This window comes from Mirounga angustirostris, unplaced genomic scaffold (assembly GCF_029215605.1).
Source record: "Mirounga angustirostris isolate CCGP_5_RB_7025 unplaced genomic scaffold, mMirAng1.0.hap1 SCAF_5, whole genome shotgun sequence".
NCBI classification, from domain to species: domain Eukaryota; kingdom Metazoa; phylum Chordata; class Mammalia; order Carnivora; family Phocidae; genus Mirounga; species Mirounga angustirostris.
The window spans coordinates 113692360-113716247 of NW_026991713.1; the positions used below are offsets into that span (position 1 = coordinate 113692360).

The 23888-nt window shown below is 40.3% G+C and overlaps 1 protein-coding gene across 1 annotated transcript in view; it reads right to left on the reverse strand.

Annotated features, from left to right (window-relative positions):
- Nucleotides 1-23888, reverse strand: part of LOC135364297 (uncharacterized protein C10orf67, mitochondrial-like) — a 122164-nt gene that overhangs the window by 18891 nt on the left and 79385 nt on the right. The window contains exons 12-13 of the mRNA XM_064590296.1: nt 3643-3722; nt 3503-3568 (exon numbers count right to left, since the gene is read on the reverse strand). Coding sequence (XP_064446366.1) covers nt 3503-3568; nt 3643-3722 — 146 coding nt within the window. The remainder of the gene's footprint in view (nt 1-3502; nt 3569-3642; nt 3723-23888) is intronic.

Below are 23888 nucleotides of genomic sequence, written 5' to 3' on the forward strand. Positions count from 1 at the left end.
GGGTTCAGTCTTGGTGTCGTACATTTTATGGGTTTTAACAAATGTGTAATGGCATGTACTTTCTTTGTAGTATCATGCAGAGTAGTGTCACTGCCCTCAAAATCCTCTGTGCTCCACCGACTCATCTCTCCCTACCCCCAGCCCTTGGCAACCACTGATTCTTCTGCTGTCTCCATGGTTTTCCCTTTTCCAGCATGTCATATAGGACCACGGCCTTTTCAGACTGGCTTCTTTCACCTCGTAATATACGTTTAAGGTTCCTCTATGTCTTGTCATGGCCTGACAGCTCATTTCTTTTTAGGTCTGGACATAGCACAATGTATCCATTCACCCCTAAAAGACCTCTTGGTTGCTTCCGAGCTTGGGTAGTTACAAATAAAGCTACCATCAACATCCATGTCTGCTTGGCTTTTGATTCCAATTCCCCTCACTTCCCAGCCTGGGAACTGCGTTTTGGATCACCATCAGCTGAACACTCTGAACTTCAGGAGCCAACCCCACACCATCCCCTCACCGGCCCAGGGCCTAGCTTTTGAGAAGACTCCAGACAGCTGAATTTAGAGGAAGGCACAAGACTCAGAAAAACCACCGAGTGCCCAAGACTCCAGATTTACTCTGATTTGGCATTGGCATTTCTTGTGAATCTTGAATTTCACAGACAATGAACGTGTTGTGGGTATACTCAGGTGGCAATGAGCGACAACAAACTGCCAAGTGCCGAATCGTCCTTTCCCCCCACACTACACCCTGACAAGGGCTGAGAACAAAGATACAAGAGTCTAAACCTGTCAGGGGTGAAACGAACGGGACCGGGGAGGGCAGGTGTACCGGGAAAGGTCCTAGGACTCCTGTGACAGGCGACGCAAGCCAGAAGCCTAAGAAGGGGGGGAAGCGGGGAGAGAAAAGGAAAGAAGGGGCGGCGCAGGGTTTCTGTTTATCTAACTCTCCCTGTCCCCCAAGTCCAAGAACAAGGGGGGTTCGAACAGTGAGAGGAAGAGGGAGGCGATTGAGAGCACAGTGCGCCTGCGCGGGCACGTCGCGTCTCCGGCTCCGCTGGTTGGCAATCTCCCTGGGAGGGACTGCGCATGCGGAGAGAGGAGGAGGGAGGGAAAGGGTGCGGACGTAGCCCCGTTTGCTGCGCGCACTCACCGCCCTGTGGGAACAGCGTGCGTGTAAGTTCTCTGCGCCCTGGCCGGAGTGATGCGCGCAGTGGGTCCGGCCGGCCCCAGGAGCTCAGCAGGCGGGACCGAGGGATGGCTCAGATGGGTGTCGGGCTGAGGTGGGACACTCAACGGCGGCATCACTGCGGCACCGGGCGGGTGGGGATCTAGTCCTGCGCCCAAGTGCCACACCTGCACACCGTTTGGGCGGAGAGACGCGACCATGACGGCGTCATGCCACACTAAGAGGAAAGACTAGCTCCTGCCCTGGCCGGCCCCGCTTAAGGTCCAGCTTCCTGGAAATAGAGCCAACTCAGCAGAGACAGAAAAGGAGCTTGGAGGTGGAAGCTCTGAATTGGACCGGGGCTGACTATACATCATGACTTGTCTGAGAAATTGTTGGATTCGACTGTTACGTTACCTGGCCAAGGTGAAGTTTTTCCTCTACAAAACAAAATGATGGCGCCTGATCTAAGATCTGTTACAATGAAATGAAATGACCATTTTAGCGATACAAATCTGCGACTGTACTGTCAATCTCCATCCCCCACCATGAGGCAGTACCCTGGATATACACACTCTTTATGTTATATATTACCTTGAATGAACACTTGGTGATGCAACCACATGAGAGAGACAATGCGTTTTGTCCCAACATTATGTCCCAGTTAGTCGGTTAAGTGAGAAAACATATAGAAAATATGTAATCATACGTTGCTATTCCAAATGTTTAGATAGCAACATAAAGTCTGCAAAGATCAAAATGATGAAATGACGTAGACCATCTTGATTAACAGCAAATCAACTTGAAGTAAAACTGAGACATTCTTGTAAATGGTCATTGAAATATGGGATGAATCCCATTGGGATAGACACAGCATAAATATTAAGGATCAAAGTGAAGCCCACAGGCGCGCCTGGGTGGTTCAGTCGGTGGCTCAGTCGGTTAAGTGGCTCAGGTCGTGATCTCTGGGTCCTCGGACCAAGCCCCACACGGAATCCCACGACCGGCCTCCCGGTGGGAGGTCTGCTTGTCCCTCTCTCTCTGCGCCCTCCACTCATTCTCCCTCTCTCTCTCAAATAAATAAAATCTTAAAAAAAAAAAAAAAAAAAACCACCAAAGTGAACCCCACAGAAATAAGTAAGGGAAAGAGAGTCTACTCAGTTTCAGAAATAGTCCAAAATCCATGTTTGGGGAAATGAAGTGCGTATTTAAGCCAGTCTCAGTCTCAGTCTCTTGTTTCTCACCTGTATTTATATTCTATCCTTAGAATAACTGTATGAGGTAGTTAGGGCAGGTATTAATATGCACATTTTTCAGAGCACAGAGCATTATCAGCACAGACGTGAAACACAAGCAGGAGTGCATGTTACCACAAGATCTTTCTCTCACCACCTGGTGGTATTCCGGCTAGCATGTGGATTCTCAGTGTACCACCTGAGACCATTTGAGGGTGATGTATGCAGCAACATATAGGATTTCTTTTTTCTCCCTCTCTCTCATACACACTCACAATAATAGTGTAAGCTTATGAGGTGCTGTGCAAATGTAGGGCATTATCATCCTACGAAGTCCTGTATGAGTCTCATGCTTGACCTCTGACATCAGACCAACACTGAATCCATCCTGCCTTGGATGCTCCTTGACTGTGAGAAAATCTTGCAAAGGAACTTCCAGCATGTGATAAAGAGAAGAGCATCTGGGCGACATTATGGCCAGAAACAAGAGAATAGAATATAGATGTTTTAAATTAACATGTTAGGACAAGGGGAAAAAAGTAGGCATTTTCTCTACTTGGTGTTGCTTTTAGCCTTTCCAGAATTTTACAGTAGTCACTTACTCCACTTTTAAAAAGACAAAGGTGACATAGGGAAGATAAATTAAAATGATTATGTGAGTGAAGAAGAGATCTGAGAATTAAGGAATCGGTGCTGTTTTGTCTGTAAAAGAATAGAGGATACAGTATATAAAACAATTTTATAAAGAAGATCTAGACCAGTTAAATATTATCATGTGCAAATAAACAGGAAACTCTTTTAATAGCCCTATGAGGGAAGATGACTAGGTAGGTCTGATTAAACCAGATATCAAGAAGAGGCTGTCTATCCTGTTGATCCTTTAAAATTGAAATATGGAGATAGGGAATGTAATAGAATATTGAATTATTTTTTCTTTGAAGTGACTTTGACAACTCGTCTATTTAAGCCAAATTTTGCATTTCTTTTTAAAGGTGTATGCTGGTATTTTATATTAATATGCACAGAAAAATGTACATTAGTCACTTTTTAAAAGATGATTAGTCACATTTTTATAAATAGAATTTATACATATCACCACATACCTATTTCTGAGAATATAGAATTTCTTTTCCCAGTTTTTGTTTATCTGTTCTGATTCTTTCTTAAATCTGTAATAGATTTATAGATGGTTAAATGTTGTATTAGCTACAAATGAACAATTATGCTTCATTATTACCAGTACCTTTCTGTCTTCTTTTTCTCTTTTTCTAAATTAGCCTTTAGTACTTGTATTTGCTCCTCCAAAATGTATCTGTCTTCAATCTTTCAATAGAAAATGCATCACAAAGTGAATTACATGAACAATATATTCTTTCTTCATAAATCTTAAAAGCTATTTCTATTAAATAGCATGCACATTCTACCTATCAAAAATAATTTGAGGGAATAGTGAGTTACATTTACTTGCAAGTCCCCATAAATTGCAAGAATTAAAGATCCCATCCTCCATGTCCTGTAAGTGATTCATTTAAAGGCAGCCAGTTCTAAGCAATATTACAAAGCAATCAAAACTTATCTTCATCACCCCTCCCCTTACCAGGTATCCCTTTTTCTAAATCTTGTTTTCTCTCTCTTACTGTGACCTCTCCAGCTCATTATAGGCAGGAGCTGCTCCAGTTACTCTATTTTCTTTCCTTCTTTCTTTTTTTCTTACCAAAACTGTTCTCAGGAAAGGATCTGACCAAGTCAATCACATTAGAGCTTTATGTCACCCATTTCTCAGGATTGTTTATATATTACAAGGGGACAAAGTTTGGCAAAAGGAATGAATCTCTAACAGTGGAATTGTAGGCATATCACAAATGAGAGATTTCTTTGGATCCAGCCCGGACGTACCCCAGAATCAGACTACAGTGTGAATCAGGTCTTTGTCTCTTCATGAGACCCACTCTCGGTGTAGCTTTCAAAGTCATTGCCACTTTTTAAGATTAGCCAGGATCAATATAAACAATAAGCATGTTAATAGTACTGGTCATATTAGTCATTATTATACCTTAGCCACTGACAATTTCACCCTTTCTTCGTGTACCGCAGCTGGTTTTGCATGCCTCACCTGGTGTGAAAATAAACCAATGTAAATATAACATTTCAAATCAGTGCATAAAGATGTAGTTTTTCTGCAGCTTAGAGACAGGCAACTGAGTCTTAGAATATGCCAACCATAGTCCCGCAGGGGTCTTGTCTGCCTTCCCTAATGTATAAAGCCCAGGGCTTTTGTACATTGCCTTTGCAACTGGACAATCACAGTCCGTTAAAACCAACTTTCCCACTACCATCTTTTTAAAGTGCATCTCTCTGCACTCCTATGTTGGCCAAATTTTACTATTATACTTTTTTTTTTTTAATGAAGTAGGCAGTTATTAGTGTAGTGATAACCTTTAAGGAAACTTTATTTTAAATGATGATTTACATGATTGAAATGATAATTATAATGACTTTTCACTAGTGTTATCTCTCTGATGTTAAGAGCAGATGGCAGTGAGAAAGCATACTGAATATAAAAATCTGCTTGTTTAGCTATCTCTGTGTTCCTACACAAAAGACAGAAAAAGGTGCTCCTTATTACTACCACTACCTCTCTGGTGGGTTCTGTGACCCAAAAGGCCCTGAATCTGTTGTCCATCTTGGTGAGGTGGGCTCCACCCAGGAAAGTCTAGAGCCAGGTCCGGGAAAAGGAACTAGAGAGTTCTGCAGAAGAGAGTAAAAGGAACTTAGAGCTAACTTCCCCTGAGTAATTAGAAGGACTGGGAAGAGGAAAGAGAGTGTGTGTGTGTGAGAGAGAGAGAGAGAATGGCCAGGCAAGGCCACAAGGCTTGGTGGTGCTAGCGTCTGGTGACATTGTGGGTGACTGGTGTCCAGGGGTGATGGCCACTATTTAATTTGAAATGGCATCTTGGTGATACCTGGTCCCTGTCACTTACCTTCTTCAACCTCCTCAAATTTACATATACAAAGGGGTCCTGCGAGTGGGTTGTTTTAATAGACATTGCATACTTGGATGAAATTCAAGGTCTGATTAAACAAAATGGGAACTGGGATGGGAAACAGAGCACAGTGAAACTCAGAAACTGACTTAGTTCAGTGGAAGAAGGAGCTAGACACGGCGACAACCACCAGACGATGCCGTGGGCATCTGCAGAAAACCCAGGGCATGCTCTAGGCTGCCACAAAGCACAGAATGTGGGTTTGAACCAGTTTTATTCATATCTGAGGGAACAGAGAGAACCCTGCCAACATCAGCTGCCACAAATAAAAGATAACAAAATTTGTAGCAACAGCCCTAAAAGCTATAGTTTATTGAGTGCCTATTATGTGATGGACAGTTAACATATATTACCGTTTACTTCTATATACTACCTATTGACTTCTTCATTCATATTACTTTCGCTTTTTGTAAAGATTTTCTTTCTTTATTATTAGAGAAAGGTGCATGTGCAAGTGGGGGAGGACTGGGGGGAGGAAGAGGGAGAGAATTTCAAGCAGACTCCATGCTGCGTATGAGCCCCAGTAGGGGCTCAATCCTATGACCCTGAGATCAGGACCTGAGCCGAAATCAAGAGTCGGCACTCAACCGACTGAGCCACCCAGGCGCCCCTCATATTATTTTAGATTTTTCATAATAGATAATACATGCATTTTTTAAATGAACTGCAAATAGCATACCCGAACCTGAGATTCTCACTTCCCAGAAGTTAAGGTTTTGTTTGCTCATCGTGTTTTGTTTTCATTTTTCTCATCATTATTATAAATAAATAACAGCTTTTATTGATTTGGGCTTCTCCACAAATAAAGATTCAGAATTTAAAGCATTCACATTATCTTCTGCCTTCTCTCTCTCTCTCTCCCTCACATGCCTGGGGTTTTTTTTTAATTTGCAGATGTTTAACTCACATCATAGTTGCCTTTATTATCATTTCAAAATATGTAAACTTCTATATTTTGATTTGTTAATTCCCTGCTGTGAAAGATGGGAAAGTTATTTAGTCTTTTTTTCCCCCTAACAGTCTTCACTCTCTCCACCTCCCAGTTTTGGGAAGGACTGTTATTTTTACATTGTTAATGTCTATAGGATTGTTCTCAAACTCTAATTAAGTGCCCCACGCTTTATCTACAGCCTGAATCTAAAAAGTGAAATGTGTTTCTGCAAACATTATTTACTGCAAGACCAAGAAGTGTAATTGGCTCCACAGGGAAGACAAGGTAAACCTGTAACTAAGCTTTGCTACTAAAAGGAGACTCTTCTCAGGGCTGCTGTAAAGTTACAACTTTTTTTTCTTAAGATCTTATTTGTTTATTTGACAGGTTGAGAGAGTGAGCGGAGCGGCATGAAGAGAGAAAGTGACAAGCAGGCTCCCTGCTGAGCAGGGAGCCCTATGCGGGGCTCGATCCCAGGACCCCGGGATCATGACCTGAACCGAAGGCAGACACTTAACCGACTGATCCACCCAGGCACCCCTAATGTTACAACTTGTCATTTTCTAGCTCCCTTTACTTCTGAGTCACATTTCCTTTCTCCTTCTTCTTGGTCCTTATCATCCTGCATATTGGATTCTTTCCATGTTTGGTTAGAGTGTTTCTTGAATAATTTCTTTAAACAGGTTCCACATATAACAAACTTTTTGAGTTTTCACACGTTCAAAAATATCTTTATTTCTCTTCCATACTCAGTTGAGACTTTAGTTGGATATAAGAACTAGGATTCAATTTTTTTTCCTTTTGAAAACTTTGCTTTATTTGCTTGTAGCAACCAGTGATGCTGATGAGAAAATTAGTTTCCTTTTTTTGTTCCATTATAGATAAACTGTCTTTTTCCTCTTCTTTATTTTTAGAGACCTAAAATTTCACCAGAATGTACCTGCTGTTTTCATCAATTCTAAGACATATTCTGTGTCCCACTCAGTGTTTTAACATCTTTGAAATTGAGGTGCCTTACAACTGTGTGCACATCATAATTTAATAGGCAGCAGTTTTGCCTTGCTCGTGGTACATAAAATAAAGATGTGTCTTAACCACTGTCATCTGAGATTTCATAAAATACAACAGATACTCTGCTTTTCATTTCAATCCTGTTTAGCACTTGATGGGCCTTTCCATCTGAATCTTAATATTCCTTTGCTTTAGTTTATGGAAATTTTATTTTATTTCTTTTATTGCTGTCTTACTTCCATTGTACCTGTCTTGCTTCCTGAAAACTCTATTAGAAAGGTATTAGACCCCTTGGATCCATCCTTCATATTTTAACTTTTCTCATAATTTCTGTCTGCCATTTTACACTATGTTCTAAGAGACTCTGTTGTTCACTTAATCTTCCAGATTATTTTTTTAAAGATTTATTTATTTATTTATTTGAGGGAGAGAGAGAGAGAGAGCGTGAGGCGGGAAGGGCAGAGGGAGAGGGAGAGAGAGAATCTTAAGCAGACTCAGTGCTAAGCACGCAGCCCAATGTGGGGCTCGATCCCACAACCCTGAGATCATGACCTGAGCCGAAATCAAGAGTCAGACACTTAACTAACTGAGCCACCCAGGTGCCCAAATCTTCCAGATTATTAATTGGGTCTTCAGCTGTGAAAGTTTTATTATTCAGCCTGCCCATTGGTGTTTTTTTTGTTGTTGTTGTTGTTATTGTTACTTCCAAGATATTGTTCTTTCCCTTAGGCTGTTCCTTTCCCATAGCTGCCTGTCCTTCCTTAATGGAGAAGTTTCTCATGAATGTTTCACCAAATATACTTATTTTAAAAATGTTTTTTAAGTTCTTGTCCATTCCCTGAATTAACCATCTTTCTTATGGAGCCAATGGCTGTTTGTTCTCTTTGTTTTTTCACTCACTAAATATTTGCTGAATTCTTACTATGTGACAGAAAACATTCTAGGAACTAAAGATACAACAGAAAACAGAACAGGGCTCAAAGAGGTAGAACTTAGGGCACTCTTTGAGTGAAAAGGTAACTGCCTAGAATTTCTTATTTGGGCAACTAGATGGACAATGGTACCATTCACTAAGACAAAAAAAAAAAAAGAAGAAGAAGAATTGGAGTAGGGACAATTTTGTATGCTAGTATTCTTTTCTTATTTAATGAAAAAAATTTGGTAAGTTTTTCAATAGGCAACTGGGACAAGGGCCTGGAATTTGGGAGTGGGGTTGATCCTAGAGATAGAATTTGGAGTCATCAATATTTTAGTTGAAGCTGAAGACTTAGATAAGGCCATTCATGAAATTTACAGAGAAAGAAAAGCAGAAGGTCAGGGATGAAACCCTGTGTCCAGGTGTGGCTGACCTGTAGCTCTGATTTATCCTTGGCTGATAGGGAACTCCCAAACCTGGGACCCTAACCCACTGCTCTTACCTTAGTTCTCAAAACTCTAATTCCCACTCCATGAATCCTCACAGTCCTGGAGAGCCCTTTGGGGCCCTAGAACTACCCAAATAAATGTTCCTTTAGTTGTTGACATGCTATCTCAAACTCCCTGGAAGAAACCACCAACTACTATTACCAGCACTGTGACTCAGTCTTCACAGGAAGCTAGACAAAAACGAAGCCTAAGGTATAATAACACTAATTTAACAAAAACGATGAAAAGTGTTGGTTATCATTAACCTTCTGTGGATCCAAAACCCCAAAACCGTGAGGATTACCAAAATGACAGAGGCATGCACTTTTTAGAATCTTTCCACCTATGTGTTCTCAAAGGGCACAATCCACTTGAACTGCCTCTCTCCCCCAGGCACAAGGAGTACAGAGTGAGTTCACTGCCATTTGGTTAACAATGGACCAAGGAAATCACTGGGGTAAGAATTCCAAGCTTTGGAGGGCACTTGCCAGTATGCTAGTGGGGAAAAAATTAACCCAAATTTTAAAAAGTAATCCACAAAAAGTCAGGAAAACAATTTGATAAAACAAAGTAAGTTCCCATGTAGAAAGACATTTGTATTTATTTACTTCACTATATCCAGTCATATCCATAATTGAAAGTTTATTAAAAAGACCCTGTGTTTAAATTCACGTATAGTAAAAACGAGTTCCAATTTTTCAAGGCTCCCTTTTCCTGCCTCTCCTATAATGATCAACTCTGTAATAACTAAAGATAAGACTGTTGCTATACCATATCTTCTATAAAACAAATAATGATTCAATCTCTCCAAAAGACAATACTCTTACAATGACAAATATAGCTTCTCTTTTCATTAAAAAAAAAAAAAAAGCACCACATGTACACTAGAGTGTTTGCTCTCCAGTTTAAGTTGAACTTTCAACTTTACTACAGCATGTTATATTGAATCCTGGCTCTGTGCACATTAAACTGTCATTTTGTTTTGTCAGCTGCTGACATTCCACTTTCTCTGGAATATGCATGCTAGTCTTTATGTGGCTACTTCATTGACAGGTGCAAACATTGGACTGCTAAACAATAGATAGAGGTGAAAATGAATGGTAATATTAATAGAAAAGTAGATAACTTCCTAAGTAGGAAAATGTAAATTGAATAATTATAAAAATAACCAAAAATTTTGATTAGAAATAATTTATTATAAATAGTTCTCATTTTCTGTTGAATTTGTATATATAATTAAAAAATCATAAAATTAAGAAATCAGGTTCATTTATAACAGAGATTATAATTCTTCTTTTTTAAAGATTTTATTTATTCATTTGAGACACAGAGATACAGAGAGAGAGCATGAGCAGTGGGAGAGGCAGAGAGAGAGGGAGAAGCAGACTCCCTGCTGAGCCAGGAGCCTGATGTGGGACTCGATCCCAGGACCCTGGGATCATGAACTGAGCTGAAGGCAGACGCTTAACCATCTGAGCCACCCAGGCGCCCAACAGAGATTATAATTCTTAAGTTTGTTTTCCATTTTTAGCACCAAAAACATGTTAAAAACATATTAATCTTCTAAATTAGGAATCAACAGCCAAGGTTTGTAATAACAGAAGATGTGCAATTATGTTTATTAATCACCACAAGATTAACCATATTCCTTATCAGATCCACTTTCTCCTTTTCTTGTCAATGAAGGAGTCATTACATTCTCTTTTTTCTCCTAATTTCCACAAATGTCCCTCTTCTGAAACTTTGGCCATTCTTTCTGGGCTTTCCTGCCTCCTTGCGTCTCTCTCCTTTAAACCATTAAATATATTACTATCAAAACAATCTTTCTAACTCATCATGAAGAAAGATCATCTTCTGTCCCTAAAATTTCATTAATCTTGACTTTTACATTAACATTCCTTTTTTTTTTTTTTAACCTTTAAGCTAAACAACTATTTTTAAACGCCAGTACGTCCTGGTGGGTGCTGGTTGGTGGAGGAGAGGGGGAATGACAAGCCCATGAAGAGAGGAGAACCAGCCTGTGTGCTGACAGTTTGGAGAAAAGAGACTGGGGAATTAGGAATATTGAAATAAAATATGAGACTCTATGCAAGCAAGCATTAATCATTGACTAGGCCAAAAGTAAAAATAAAACATTTATCTACATATATCACCAGTGAATTTTCTTGCAACAAAATTAAGCTAGGGAATTCTCTCAAAAATAAGATAAGTCTTCATTTGATGCACCCCAAGGCCCATTTGATGGGCCCCAAGAGTGCCACTTCCTGTCTGCCAGGGGGCTCTCAAACATCTAGGCAGATGATGAGGCTACAAAGCCCTACAGAATCCAGGCTGAGCCAGGCTATCTGCAAATCTCAAGACAAAAGTCTCTGTGGATTAGGCTTCCTCGCCTGGCTCCAGCTCATCCTAGACTTTACATACACACCTTCTATCAAACTAATCTTAAAAATTTTTAATCAGAACTCTTCCATGATGGAAATGTCTAAAGATGATGAAGCCATTGTTTATAATAGCAAAAGAATAGAAACAATATCTCTGGAAGGCACTACTAAATTGACAAAGATTGGTTAAGTAAGTTATGCTAGCTCCATGGAGTAAAATACTGTACGTAATTTATTATATACATTGAATAATGTTTCCATATCTTGTTGTGTGCAAATCTGCATCAAGAGTTGTCTGAAAGGATGGTCACAAGGAGTTTTTAATAATTACCTATGGGTGGCAGGATTCTTTTTTACTTCCTTTTTTGACATTTCTTTATTGAAAAGACTTGGTATAAGTATGAATGTTTTATTAAAAAAAAAATTTCAGACTTCTAGAATCCCACATAGGATGCCAAAAAAAAAAAAAAAAAAGGCCACTGCTATACAATTACTAGAAAAATCCAGATAGACTACAAAGTCACAACCTTTCTTGGACCCATCAGAGAACTGAGGTCACGACCAGGCAACATGAATTCCAAAGAGGAGCAAGACCTTCCAATGGGGGGTGTGATGCACAGGTTCACCTACAGCAGAGGCAGCACCATCCCAGTTGCAACACATGCAGGTAGGAGAAGTAAGCTAAAATGTAAAGAACCACTGAAGAGCAAGTATGGGTTAACAGAGCAGTCTGAACTGGCCGGGGGACATATTATAAGGGGAGTTCACACTCACTCTCAACTTTTTATCCCATCTCCTACCAGATGCTCATGAAGGTAATTGAGGGCAGGGCAGGACACTTGGTGATGGTACAGACTTCAAGAAGAGATCAGCTGATGCTAAGAGAAAAGTACCTTCCCTGAGATAGGAGAAGTCTTAAGTCCCTGGGAGAGGGGAAGCAAACTCTCTCGCCAACCAGACCCAAAGAAGGTGATCAGTGGAGAAGTGTAAGGCATGAAGCCTCACCCTCTTCTCCCAGAGCTTTCCTTCCTAGGAAAGAAAAACGTTCAACTGCTGGGGAGGGCAGCAAAGCTTCTGCTTATAGGGCATAGGGGAAGACATATTATGGTAAGGGGGAAAATGAAAGAAACATTTTCCTTCCCTGGCAAGCCATTGTCTTGGGCCTTAGAGTCTGTAATAATACCAAGTGGAGGTTCCTACTATTGCAGGAGGGACAGGCAACTCCTGTCCAAGGTCTGCTTCATATACAGGCAGAGGTAGACCACCACAGGGAGGAAGAGCAGGAATCCTGACAGAGCCCACCTCTGAGGCCCAGGCACACAGCACTCCCCAAAGACTGGTCTGGATTAGAGCAAGAGAGAACCCTCTCTGCCTCACTTATGGACTACCAAGAAAGAGCTGCCTACTACTGAAGGAGGGACAAGAGCATAGAGAAAGACCTCCTCTGTGGCACAAGTGGACAGGTTCTGCTGAAGTTGAGGGTGGAGCAGCTCAAAGAGAAAAACACTCTGTTCCTTTCACTCCCACTGCAAGCACACATCCACTGCAAAAGGAACATTGTCTGTCCCTAAGAACAGAAGGACATCTTCTTCCTTTAAGAAGAACCACAGCAACCACCAAACAACTCAATTCAACTTGTAGCTAGATTGGCTCAACCCCTTACAATAACAATCTGATATAAGAAGAGGAATGCCATTTCCAGATGTGAATACTGATTAGTTCAATTTCTACTAGTCTACACATGATGTTTGGTATTTAATAAAAAATTGAGACAGGGGGGCGGAGCAAGATGGTGGAGGAGTAGGAGACCTGGATTTCGTCTCCTCTCAGGAATTCAGCTGGATAGGGATCAAACCATTCTGAACACCTACGAACTCAACAGGAGATTGAAGAAAAGAATAGCAACAACTCTCTGAACAGAAAAGCGGCCACTTTCTGGAAGGTAGGATGTGCGGAGAAGTGAATCCAAGGTGATATTCAGGAGGATAGATGGCGGGGGAGGGGCCTCCGTCGGCCGCTTCTGGCAAGTGATAGAGCCGCGGAGCACAAAATCGGAACTTTTAGAAGTCGGCTCCGCTGAGGGACATCGCTCCGGTGGCTAAGTGGGGGGTGGAACCCTCGTGGGGCAGTGTGGTCTCAAGACCCTCAGGGTCACAGAAAGACTGGGGGTGACAGTGCGGCAGAGCTCCCAGGTATCGGAGCCGGGAAGCCGGCTGCAGAGACGGAGCTGAGGCGCGGGCTCTCAGCTCGGGGTTGTCATAAACCGTGATCCACGGCACAGTCGGGCAACTGCTCCTCCAGCAGGGACGCAACGAGCGGCAGATCCGGGGAGACTCCCCTTCCTCCCCCGGGAGGAGAGGTGTGGGAGCACACCACAGGGATCTGCTGGGTTTGGAGACTCCACACGGGGTCGGGTGCCAGAGATAGAAATGCGCGGTCACAGGCCGGGTGAGCACGGAGTGCGGCCGGAGACTGGGGAGACGGGAGTGATTGACTGCTTTTCTCTGGGGGCTCACTGAGGAGCGGGCCCCGAATTCTCGGCTCCTCCGGGGTGGAGATTGGGAGGCTGCCCTTTCACTCTTGTCCTCCAAAGCTGTACAGAAAGCTTGCAGGGAACAAAAGCTCCGGAGAGCAAACCCAAGCAGATTACTTAGCCCGGACCGGGCAAAGGCGGGCAATTCCGCCTCTGGCAAAGACATTTGGGAACCACGGCAACAGGCCCCTCCCCCAGAAGATCAGTGAGAACAGCCGGCCAAGACCAAGTTTACCGATCAATGAGATTGGCAGAACTCCAGCGCTAGGGGAATACTGCACATAGAATTCATGGCTTTTTTACCATAATTCTTTTGTCTTTCAAAGTTAATATTTTTTTAACTGTCTTTTTTTTTTTTTGAATTTTTCTTTTTCCCTTTTTCAACCAACATCTTATCAATCCCTTTTTTAAAAAACATTTTTATTTTTCATTTTTAGAGTCATATTCTATCCCTTCATAGTAGTTACCCATATTTTTGGCATATATATATATAAGTTGTTCTCTCTTTAAAATTTTGAGATAGTTTCTTCTAACAGATCAAAATATACCCTAAATCTCTAGTGTATGGTTTTTTTCTACTCCCCTGCCTGATCACATTCTCTCCCTTTTTTTCCTTTTTTTTTAAATCCTCTTCTTTCTTTTTTCAAACAACTTCTTATCAATTCCTTTTATAAAATTTTTTATAATTTCCATCTTTACAGTCATATTCCATCCCTTCATCATATCAACCCTTATTTTTGTACATATATAAGTTTTTCTTTCTTTAAAATTTTGGGACGCACTTTCTTCTAACAGACCAAAATACACCCAAAATCTAGTGTGTGGCACTGATCTATATACCAGCCTGATCATATTTGATCACATTCTGTTTTTGTTTTGTTTTGTTTTGTTCTGTTTTTGTTTGTTTTTATCTTTATCTTTATCTTTATCTTTTTTTTTCTTTTTCTTTTTTCTCTCTTTCCCTTTCTTTTCCCACTGCTTCAGGTCTTTTCTGATTTGTTTAGAGTATATTTTCTGGGGACTTGTTACCCTGCTAGCATTTTGTTCTCTCATTAATCTATTCTCCTCTGCACAAAATGACAAGATGGAAAAAATCACCTCAACAAAAAGAACAAGAGGTAGCACTGACTGCCAGGGACCTATTCAATACAGACATTAGTACGATGTCAGATCTAGAGTTCATCACTTTAAAGATAGTAGCTGGGCTTGAAAAAAGCATGGAAGTTATTGGAGAAACCCTTTCCGGAGAAGTAAAAGAACTAAAATCTAACCAAGTCAAAATCAAAAAGGCTATTAATGAGGTACAATCAAATATGGGGGCGCTAACTGCTAGGATAAATGAGGCAGAAGAGAGAATCAGTGATATAGAAGACCAAGTGATGGAAAATAAAGAAGCTGAGAAAAAGAGAGATAAACAACTACTGGATCATGAGGGCAGAATTCGAGAGATAAGCGATACCATAAGACAAAACAACATTAGAATAATTGGGATCCCAGAAGAAGAAGAAAGAGAGAGAGGGGCAGAAGGCGTAATGGAGCAAATTATAGCAGAGAACTTCCCTAATTTGGGGAAGGAAACAGGCATCAAAATCCAGGAAGCACAGAGAACCCCTCTCAAAATCAATAAAAATAGGTCAACAACCCGACATCTAATAGTAAAACTTACAAGTCTCAGAGACAAAGAGAAAATCCTGAAAGCAGCTCAGGAGAAGAGATATGTAACCTACAATGGTAGAAACATTAGATTGGCAACAGACCTATCCACAGAGACCTGGCAGGCCAGAAAGGACTGGCAGGATATATTCAGAGCACTAAATGAGAAAAATATGCAGCCAAGAATACTCTATCCAGCTAGGCTGTCATTGAAAATTGAAGGAGAAATAAAAAGCTTCCAGGACAAACAAAAACTAAAGGAATTTGCAAACACGAAACCAGCCCTACAAGAAATCTTGAAAGGGGTCCTCTAAGCAAAGAGAGAGCCTAAAAGCAACATAGACCAGAAAGGAACAGAGACAATATACAGTAACAGTCACCTTACAGGGAATACAATGGCACTAAATTCCTATCTTTCAATAGTTACCCTAAATGTAAATGGACTAAATGCCCCAATCAAAAGACAAAGGCTATCAGATTGGATTAAAAAACAAGACCCATCGATATGCTGTCTGCAAGAGACTCATTTTAGAACCAAAGGCACCCCCAGATTGAAAGTGAGGGGGTGGAAAACCATTTACCATGCTAATGGACACCAAAAGAAAGCTGGGGTGGCAATCCTTATAGCAGACAAATTACATTTTAAACCAAAGACTGTAATAAGAGATGAGGAAGGACACTATATCATACTTAAAGGATCTATCCAACAAGAAGATCTAACAATTGTAAATATCTATGCCCCTAACATGGGAGCAGCCAATTATATAAGGCAATTAATAACAAAAGCAAAGAAACACATCGACAACAATACAATAATAGTGGGGGACTTTAACACCCCCCTCACTGAAATGGACAGATCATCTAAGCAAAAGATCACAAAGGAAATAAAGACTTTAAATGACACACTGGACCAAATGGACTTCACAGACATATTCAGAACATTCCATCCCAAAGCAACGGAATACACATTCTTCTCTACTGCCCATGGAACATTCTCCAGAATAGATCACATCCTAGGTCAAAAATCAGGTCTCAACTGGTACCAAAAGATTGGGATCATTCCCTGCCTATTTTCAGACCACAGTGCTTTGAAACTAGAACTCAATCACAAGAGGAAAGTCGGAAAGAACTCAAATATATGGAGGCTAAAGAGCATCCTACTGAAGAATGAATGGGTCAACCAGGAAATTAAAGAAGAATTCAAAAAATTCATGGAAACCAATGAAAATGAAACACAACTATTCAAAATCTTTGGGATGCAGCAAAGGCAGTCCTTAGAGGAAAGTATATAGCAATACAAGCCTTTCTCAAGAAACAAGAAAGGTCTCAAGTACACAACCTAACCCTACACCTAAAGGAGCTGGAGAAAGAACAGCAAATAAAGCCTAAACCCAGCAGGAGAAGAGAAATAATAAAGCTCAGAGCAGAAATCAATGAAATAGAAACTAAAAGAACAGTAGAACAGATCAACGAAACTAGGAGCTGGTTCTTTGAAAGAATTAACAAGATTGATAAACCCCTGGCCAGACTTATCAAAAAGAGAAGAGAAATGACCCAAATCAACAAAATCATGAATGAAACAGGAGAGATCACAACCAACACCAAAGAAATACAAACAATTATAAGAACATATTATGAGCAACTCTATGCCAGCAAATTAGATAACCTGGAAGAAATGGATGCATTCCTAGAGATGTATCAACTACCAAAACTGAACCAGGAAGAAATAGAAAACCTGAACAGACCTATAACCACTAAGGAAATTGAAGCAGTCATCAAAAATCTCCCAAAAAACAAAAGCCCAGGGCCAGATGGCTTCCCAGAGGAATTCTACCAAACATTTAAAGAAGAATTAATACCTTTTCTTCTGAAACTGTTCCAAAAAATAGAAATGGAAGGAAAACTTCCAAACTCGTTTTATGAGGCCAGCATTACCTTGATCCCAAAACCAGACAAAGACCCCATCAAAAAGGAGAATTACAGACCAATATCCCTGATGAACATGGATGCAAAAATTCTCACCAAAATACTAGCCAATAGGATCCAACAGTACATTAAAAGGATTATTCACCATGACCAAGTGGGATTTATCCCTGGGCTGCAAGTTTGGTTCAACATCCGCAAATCAATCAACGTGATACAATACATTAACAAAAGAAAGAACAAAAATCATATGATCCTCTCAATAGATGCAGAAAAAGCATTTGACAAAGTACAGCATCCTTTCTTGATCAAAACTCTTCAGAGTATAGGCATAGAGGGTACATACCTCAATATCATAAAAGCCATCTATGAAAAACCTACAGCAAATATCATTCTCAATGGGGAAAAACTGAGAGCTTTCCCCCTAAGGTCAGGAACGCGGCAGGGATGTCCACTATCACCACTGCTATTCAACATAGTATTGGAAGTCCTAGCCACAGCAATCAGACAACAAAAAGAAATAAAAGGCATCCAAATTGGCAAAGAAGTCAAACTCTCACTCTTTGCAGATGATAGGATACTTTATGTGGAAAACCCCAAAGACTCCACGCCAAAACTGCTAGAACTCATACAGGAATTCAGTAAAGTGGCAGGATATAAAATCAATGCACAGAAGTCAGTGGCATTCCTATACACCAACAACAAGACAGAAGAAAGAGAAATTAAGGAGTCGATCCCATTTACAATTGCACCCAAAACCATAAGATACCCAGGAATAAATCTAACCAAAGAGGCAAAGGATCTGTACTCAGAAAACTATAAAATACTCATGAAAGAAATTGAGGAAGACACAAAGAAATGGAAAAACGTTCCATGCTCATGGATTGGAAGAACAAATATTGTGAAGATGTCAATGCTACCTAGAGCAATCTACACATTCAATGCAATCCCCATCAAAATACCATCCACTTTTTTCAAAGAAATGGAACAAATCATCCTAAAATTTGTATGGAACCAGAAAAGACCGCGAATAGCCAGAGGAATGTTGAAAAAGAAAAGCAAAGTTGGTGGCATCACAATTCCAGACTTCCAGCTCTATTACAAAGCTGTCATCATCAAGACAGTATGGTACTGGCACAAAAACAGGCACATAGATCAATGGAATAGAATAGAGAGCCCAGAAATGGACCTTCAACTCTATGGTCAACTAATCTTTGACAAAGCAGGAAAGAATGTCCAATGGAAAAAAGTCTCTTCAACAAATGGTGTTGGGAAAATTGGACAGCCACATGCACAAGAATGAAACTGGACCATTTCCTTACACCACACATAAAAATAGACTCCAAATGGCTGAAAGACCTCAATGTGAGACAGGAGTCCATCAAAATCCTAAAGGAGAACACAGGCAGCAACCTCTTCGACCTCAGCCGCAGCAACTTCTTCCTAGAAACATCGCCAAAGGCAAGGGAAGGAAGGGCAAAAATGAACTATTGGGACTTTATCAAGGTAAAAAGCTTTTGCAAAGCAAAGGAAACAGTCAACAAAACCAAAAGACAACCGACAGAATGGGAGAAGATATTTGCAAATGACATATCAGATAAAGGGCTAGTATCCAAAATCTATAAAGAACTCATCAAACTCAACACCCAAAGAACAAAGAATCCAATCAAGACATGGGCAGAAGACATGAACAGACATTTTTCCAAAGAAGACATCCAAACGGCCAACAGACACATGAAAAAGTGTTCAATATCGCTCAGCATCAGGGAAATCCAAATCAAAACCTCAATGAGATACCACCTCACACCAGTCAGAATGGCTAAAATTAACAAGTCAGGAAATGACAGATGTTGGTGGGGGTGCGGAGAAAGGGGAACCCTCCTACACTGTTGGTGGGAATGCAAGCTGGTGCAGCCACTCTGGAAAACAGTATGGAGGTTCCTCAAAAAGTTGAAAATAGAGCTACCGTATGATCCAGCAATTGCACTACTGGGTATTTACCCCAAAGATACAAAAGTAGGGATCCAAAAGGGTACGTGCACCCCGATGTTTATAGCAGCAATGTCCACAATAGCCAAACTGTGGAAAGAGCCAAGATGTCCATGGACAGATGAATCAATAAAGAAGATGTGGTGTAGGGCACCTGGGTGGCTCAGTCATTAAGCGTCTGCCTTCAGCTCAGGTCATGGTCCCAGGGTCCTGGGATCGAGCCCCGCATCGGGCTCCCTGCTCCGCGGGAAGCCTGCTTCTCCCTCTCCCGCTCCCCCTGCTTGTGTTCCCTCTCTCGCTGTGTCTCTGTCAAATAAATAAAATCTTTAAAAAAAAAAAAAGAAGATGTGGTGTATATATACAATGGAATATTATGCAGCCATCAAAAGGAATGAAATCTTGCCATTTGCAACGACGTGGATGGAACTGGAGGGTATTATGCTGAGCAAAATAAGTCAAACAGAGAAAGACATGTATCATATGACCTCACTGATATGAGGAATTCTTAATCTCAGGAAACAAACTGAGGGTTGCTGGAGTGGGGCGTGGGGTGGGAGGGATGGGGTGACTGGGTGATAGACACTGGGGAGGGTATGTGCTCTGGTAAGCACTGTGAATTGTGCAAGACTATTGAATCTCAGCTCTGTACCTCTGAAACAAATAATGCAATATATGTTAAGAAAAAAAAAAAAAGAAGAAGGTAGCAGGAGGGGAAGAATGAAGGGGGGGAAATCAGAGGGGTAGACGAACCATGAGAGACGATGGACTCTGAAAAACAAACTGAGGGTTCTAGAGGGGAGGGGGGTGGGAGGATGGGTTAGCCTGGTGATGGGTATTGAGGAGGGCACATTCTGCATGGAGCACTGGGTGTTATGCACAAACAAGGAATCATGGAACACTACATCTAAAACTAATGATGTAATGTATGGGGATTAACATAACAATAAAAAATTTAAAAAAAAATGAGACAGGAAAAAGGAAGGAAAAAAGAACTGATTGTCAGGAGACAAAGCAATCAACAGAACCAGATTCAAAGATGACCCAGATCTTGGAACTATCAGGTGGAGACTTTAAAATAACTATAAATAACTATAATTAAAATATTAAAGAAACTAGGAGAAAAGGTGAACAACATGGATGATAATAAATAATGAATTTCAGCAGAGAGATGAAATATATATATTTATATATATAACATATATATAAATATAAGTATATTATATATATAAGAGTCAAATGGAAATACTAGAAATGAAAAAGACAACACTAAAAATGAAGAATTTGGGCCCCTGGGTGACTCAGATGGTTAAGCATTTGCCTTCGGCTCAGGTCCGGGGATCAACTCCCGCATCGGGCTCCCTTCTCCTTGGGGAGCATGCTTCTCCCTCTGCCTCGGCCTCTCTCTCTGTCTCTCATGAATTAATAAATAAAATCTCTAAAAAATAAAAAAATAATAAAAATGAAGAATTTCTCTGATGACTCATCAGTAGATTCAATACCACTGAGGAAAACAATTTGATCTCAGTGTTGTGAGTTTAAGCCCCACACTGGGTGTGGAATCTACTAAAAAAAAAATTTTAAGAAATGAAAGGTCCAGAAATGGTATAAATGAAAGTGTCAAATGCATTTGCATTTGACAAATCTTCCTGTGACAAATTATATCAGTTTTTTTATATGAAAATATATTAAACTTTAAAATTTTTGAAGGATACAACATGTTAGGAATTCCATGGATTGTACTTTTGATGGCGACATTGGAAAAGGTTATCCAGGGACATGTGAAGCAAGATGAATGGACAGTTATGAGTTTCATAATGACTTTTTGGAGAGCACTTAAGAAACACTATCTTTGCCACTGAGACTAAGCTATGTGGTAGGAAATTGCCAAAGGTTCCTAAAAATCGCAGTGACTTATTGACCTCCTACCAATCGGTTATTTGGGTGCTTCGGTCTGAAATCTTTTTTTTGTTGCTTTCCTAATACTTATTGTCCTAGCTCTACCAATGGTTGTATAAAAATCTAAAACTGTATATTGAAGTCTTTCTAATCTTAACATAAGCAATTAGCTTAAAAATATGTTTATGCCTTATTTCATGTAAACCAATAGAAATGTTATGTATCTTAACCATAATTACACTCTAGGCTGTTCACGTCATGTCAATCATGGTGGCATGAGGGGCACCCGGGTGGCTCAGTTGGTTGAGCAGGTAATTCTTGGTTCCAGCTCAGGTTATGATCTCAGGGTTCTGGGATCGAGCCCCATGTCAGGCTCTGTGCTCAGTGAGGAGTCTGCTTGAGGATTCTCTCTCTCTTCCTCTCCCCCTGCCCCTACCCTGCTCATGCTTTCTCCCTTTCTCTCTCGGTGGCTCAGTCGTTAAGCGTCTGCCTTCGGCTCAGGTCATGATCCCAGGGACCTGGGATCGAGCTCCGCATGGGGCACCCCACTCAGTGGGAGGCCTGCTTCTCCCTCTCCTGCTCCCCCTGCTTGTGTTCCCTCTCTCACTGTCTCTCTCTCTGTCAAATAGATAAATAGAATCTTTAAAAAAAAAAATAAATAAATCTTTAAAAATTCTGGTGTCATGAAACTGAATATGCACTCACCATATGTATACTTTTAGCCAATGGATTCACTGAACTCCATAACACTTCATGGCATTTGTTGTAGGTAACTACTTCTTATATTATATTATATTATATTATATTATATTATATTATATTATATTATATTATATTATATTATATTATATTATATTATTATATTTTCATATATGGTCCTATATATACTCATATATTCAAAAGAGGGATGGATCCCACAATGCAATTGGTGAAGGAGATCTTCAAGCTATTTTCAAGAACTTTAAAAGTCTAAATAAAAGTGTACCTTGATTCCCTAATAAAGTCGCATACCTAACAATCCTTAAGAACTCTTTGGGTTTGGTTGGCATTAAATCAATTCAGTGAAATATCACTGGTTATCTAAGGTTGATCAGATATCCAAGTTAAAAGTAATATGTACTAAATGGATGCATAAAGGAAAACAAATAACTTTAATAAGTTCAGGGGGTTTTTTTGTGAACAAGCAGAGACTACAGGAAAAGAAAACAAAGGGATATTAAATGAAGAAAAGTTCAAGTACCATCTTTCATGAAATTACATTCCTTAAGAAAAAAAATTGGTGTATTGTAAAATAATCCCAGGATGCGAGGACAAAGCTGGGACCTGGGGGACACTGGGCCTGAAGTGGTAGGGTCTGGAGAAACTGATAAGTTGGTTAGATCCAAAGGGGGTAGCCAATAGTCCAATGCCAGTGTTCAGGGGGGTGCAGCTACTTCAGGCTTGGCTCTGGCCAGCATCCATATTGAAGCAGTCCTATGGTAGTGAGTTCTATGACAGAATTCATAGCACCAAGCAGCAGAATTTGTACATGCAATAATGGCAGTTAGAATGGGTGCCAGTATGTCAAATATTCATGGGGGTAAGACGCACGTCTGGGCAGTATCAGGACTCTGGCTAAATGACCTGGTGTTCAAGACTGGCCTCAACTCCCAGTGGGAACTGGAGAGAAACCCACAGCTGAAATCAAAGCAAATGGAATAAAGCAACACCCTACAGTGAGGGGCAAGATGGCTGCTCTGGGCACCTGAATGTCAAGGATGACACTCCTTCTTTTAACACCAGGGTGTTATTACATGTGGTCAGGACCTAGCAACTGCCCCTGGCTGAGAGTGCCAAGGGAAGAACAGAAATGGATACAAATCTCAAATTTATCTTTTCCCAATTCCCACAATTGTATCTTAGTTCCTTAATTAAGTTATACTAAAATATCACAAACTCTACAAATAAAATGCTATCACTGTTCCCCAAGAACATAACAAGAAGAAAAAGCATAAAATGCATTATGCGATTCTTAACAAAAAACATTTTTCATTTGTGCGACAAATATTGAATCTGACTTTCACTAAAATATTTTCAGTTCCAAATATACTGAAAGTATTTATCATCGAACCACTCAGAATAAGATAATGTAGAAAGTAAAAACCACCTTTCAGTTGACTTCTAAATATAATATCACTCAGCTTGTCAATTTTGGTCTCTGAGAGCAGAATCTAAAGATGAATTCATTTTAGTGGTAAATGAAAAATTTGATTTTGAAATAAAACAAGTATAGTGTATGATTTTAATAATCTCTACATTTTAAAGTTATTTGCTGAAAGAAAGATCTAGTACAATAAGGAAAACTCTTCCGTGTCAAAAAAATCTACCAAAATACAGGGAGTATCCTTTGACAACCTCCAAGACCATGCACATGAGCAGGACGATCCTATCTCTGTATTAAACAGCAATCCAGTGTGGCCAAATCCACAACGAGCAAAATGCTGGCTTTCCCCCATTGCTCTGTAGAACTCTTAACTGCCTGCTCTACCAAGTGAAGCCCAAGTTAAAAAGCATGAAATAATGAAACAATAAACAGATTGTATTATTTTCTTCCCTGATGATGTTTATTTTAAACTTCATGTGCAATTTTATCAAATAAGAAGTTTGCATAGGAGAGCAATGGTCAATTTCAGAATGATTTTTTTCCCCTCACCTACCTAGCCTGTAATACTACAGATCTGTAAC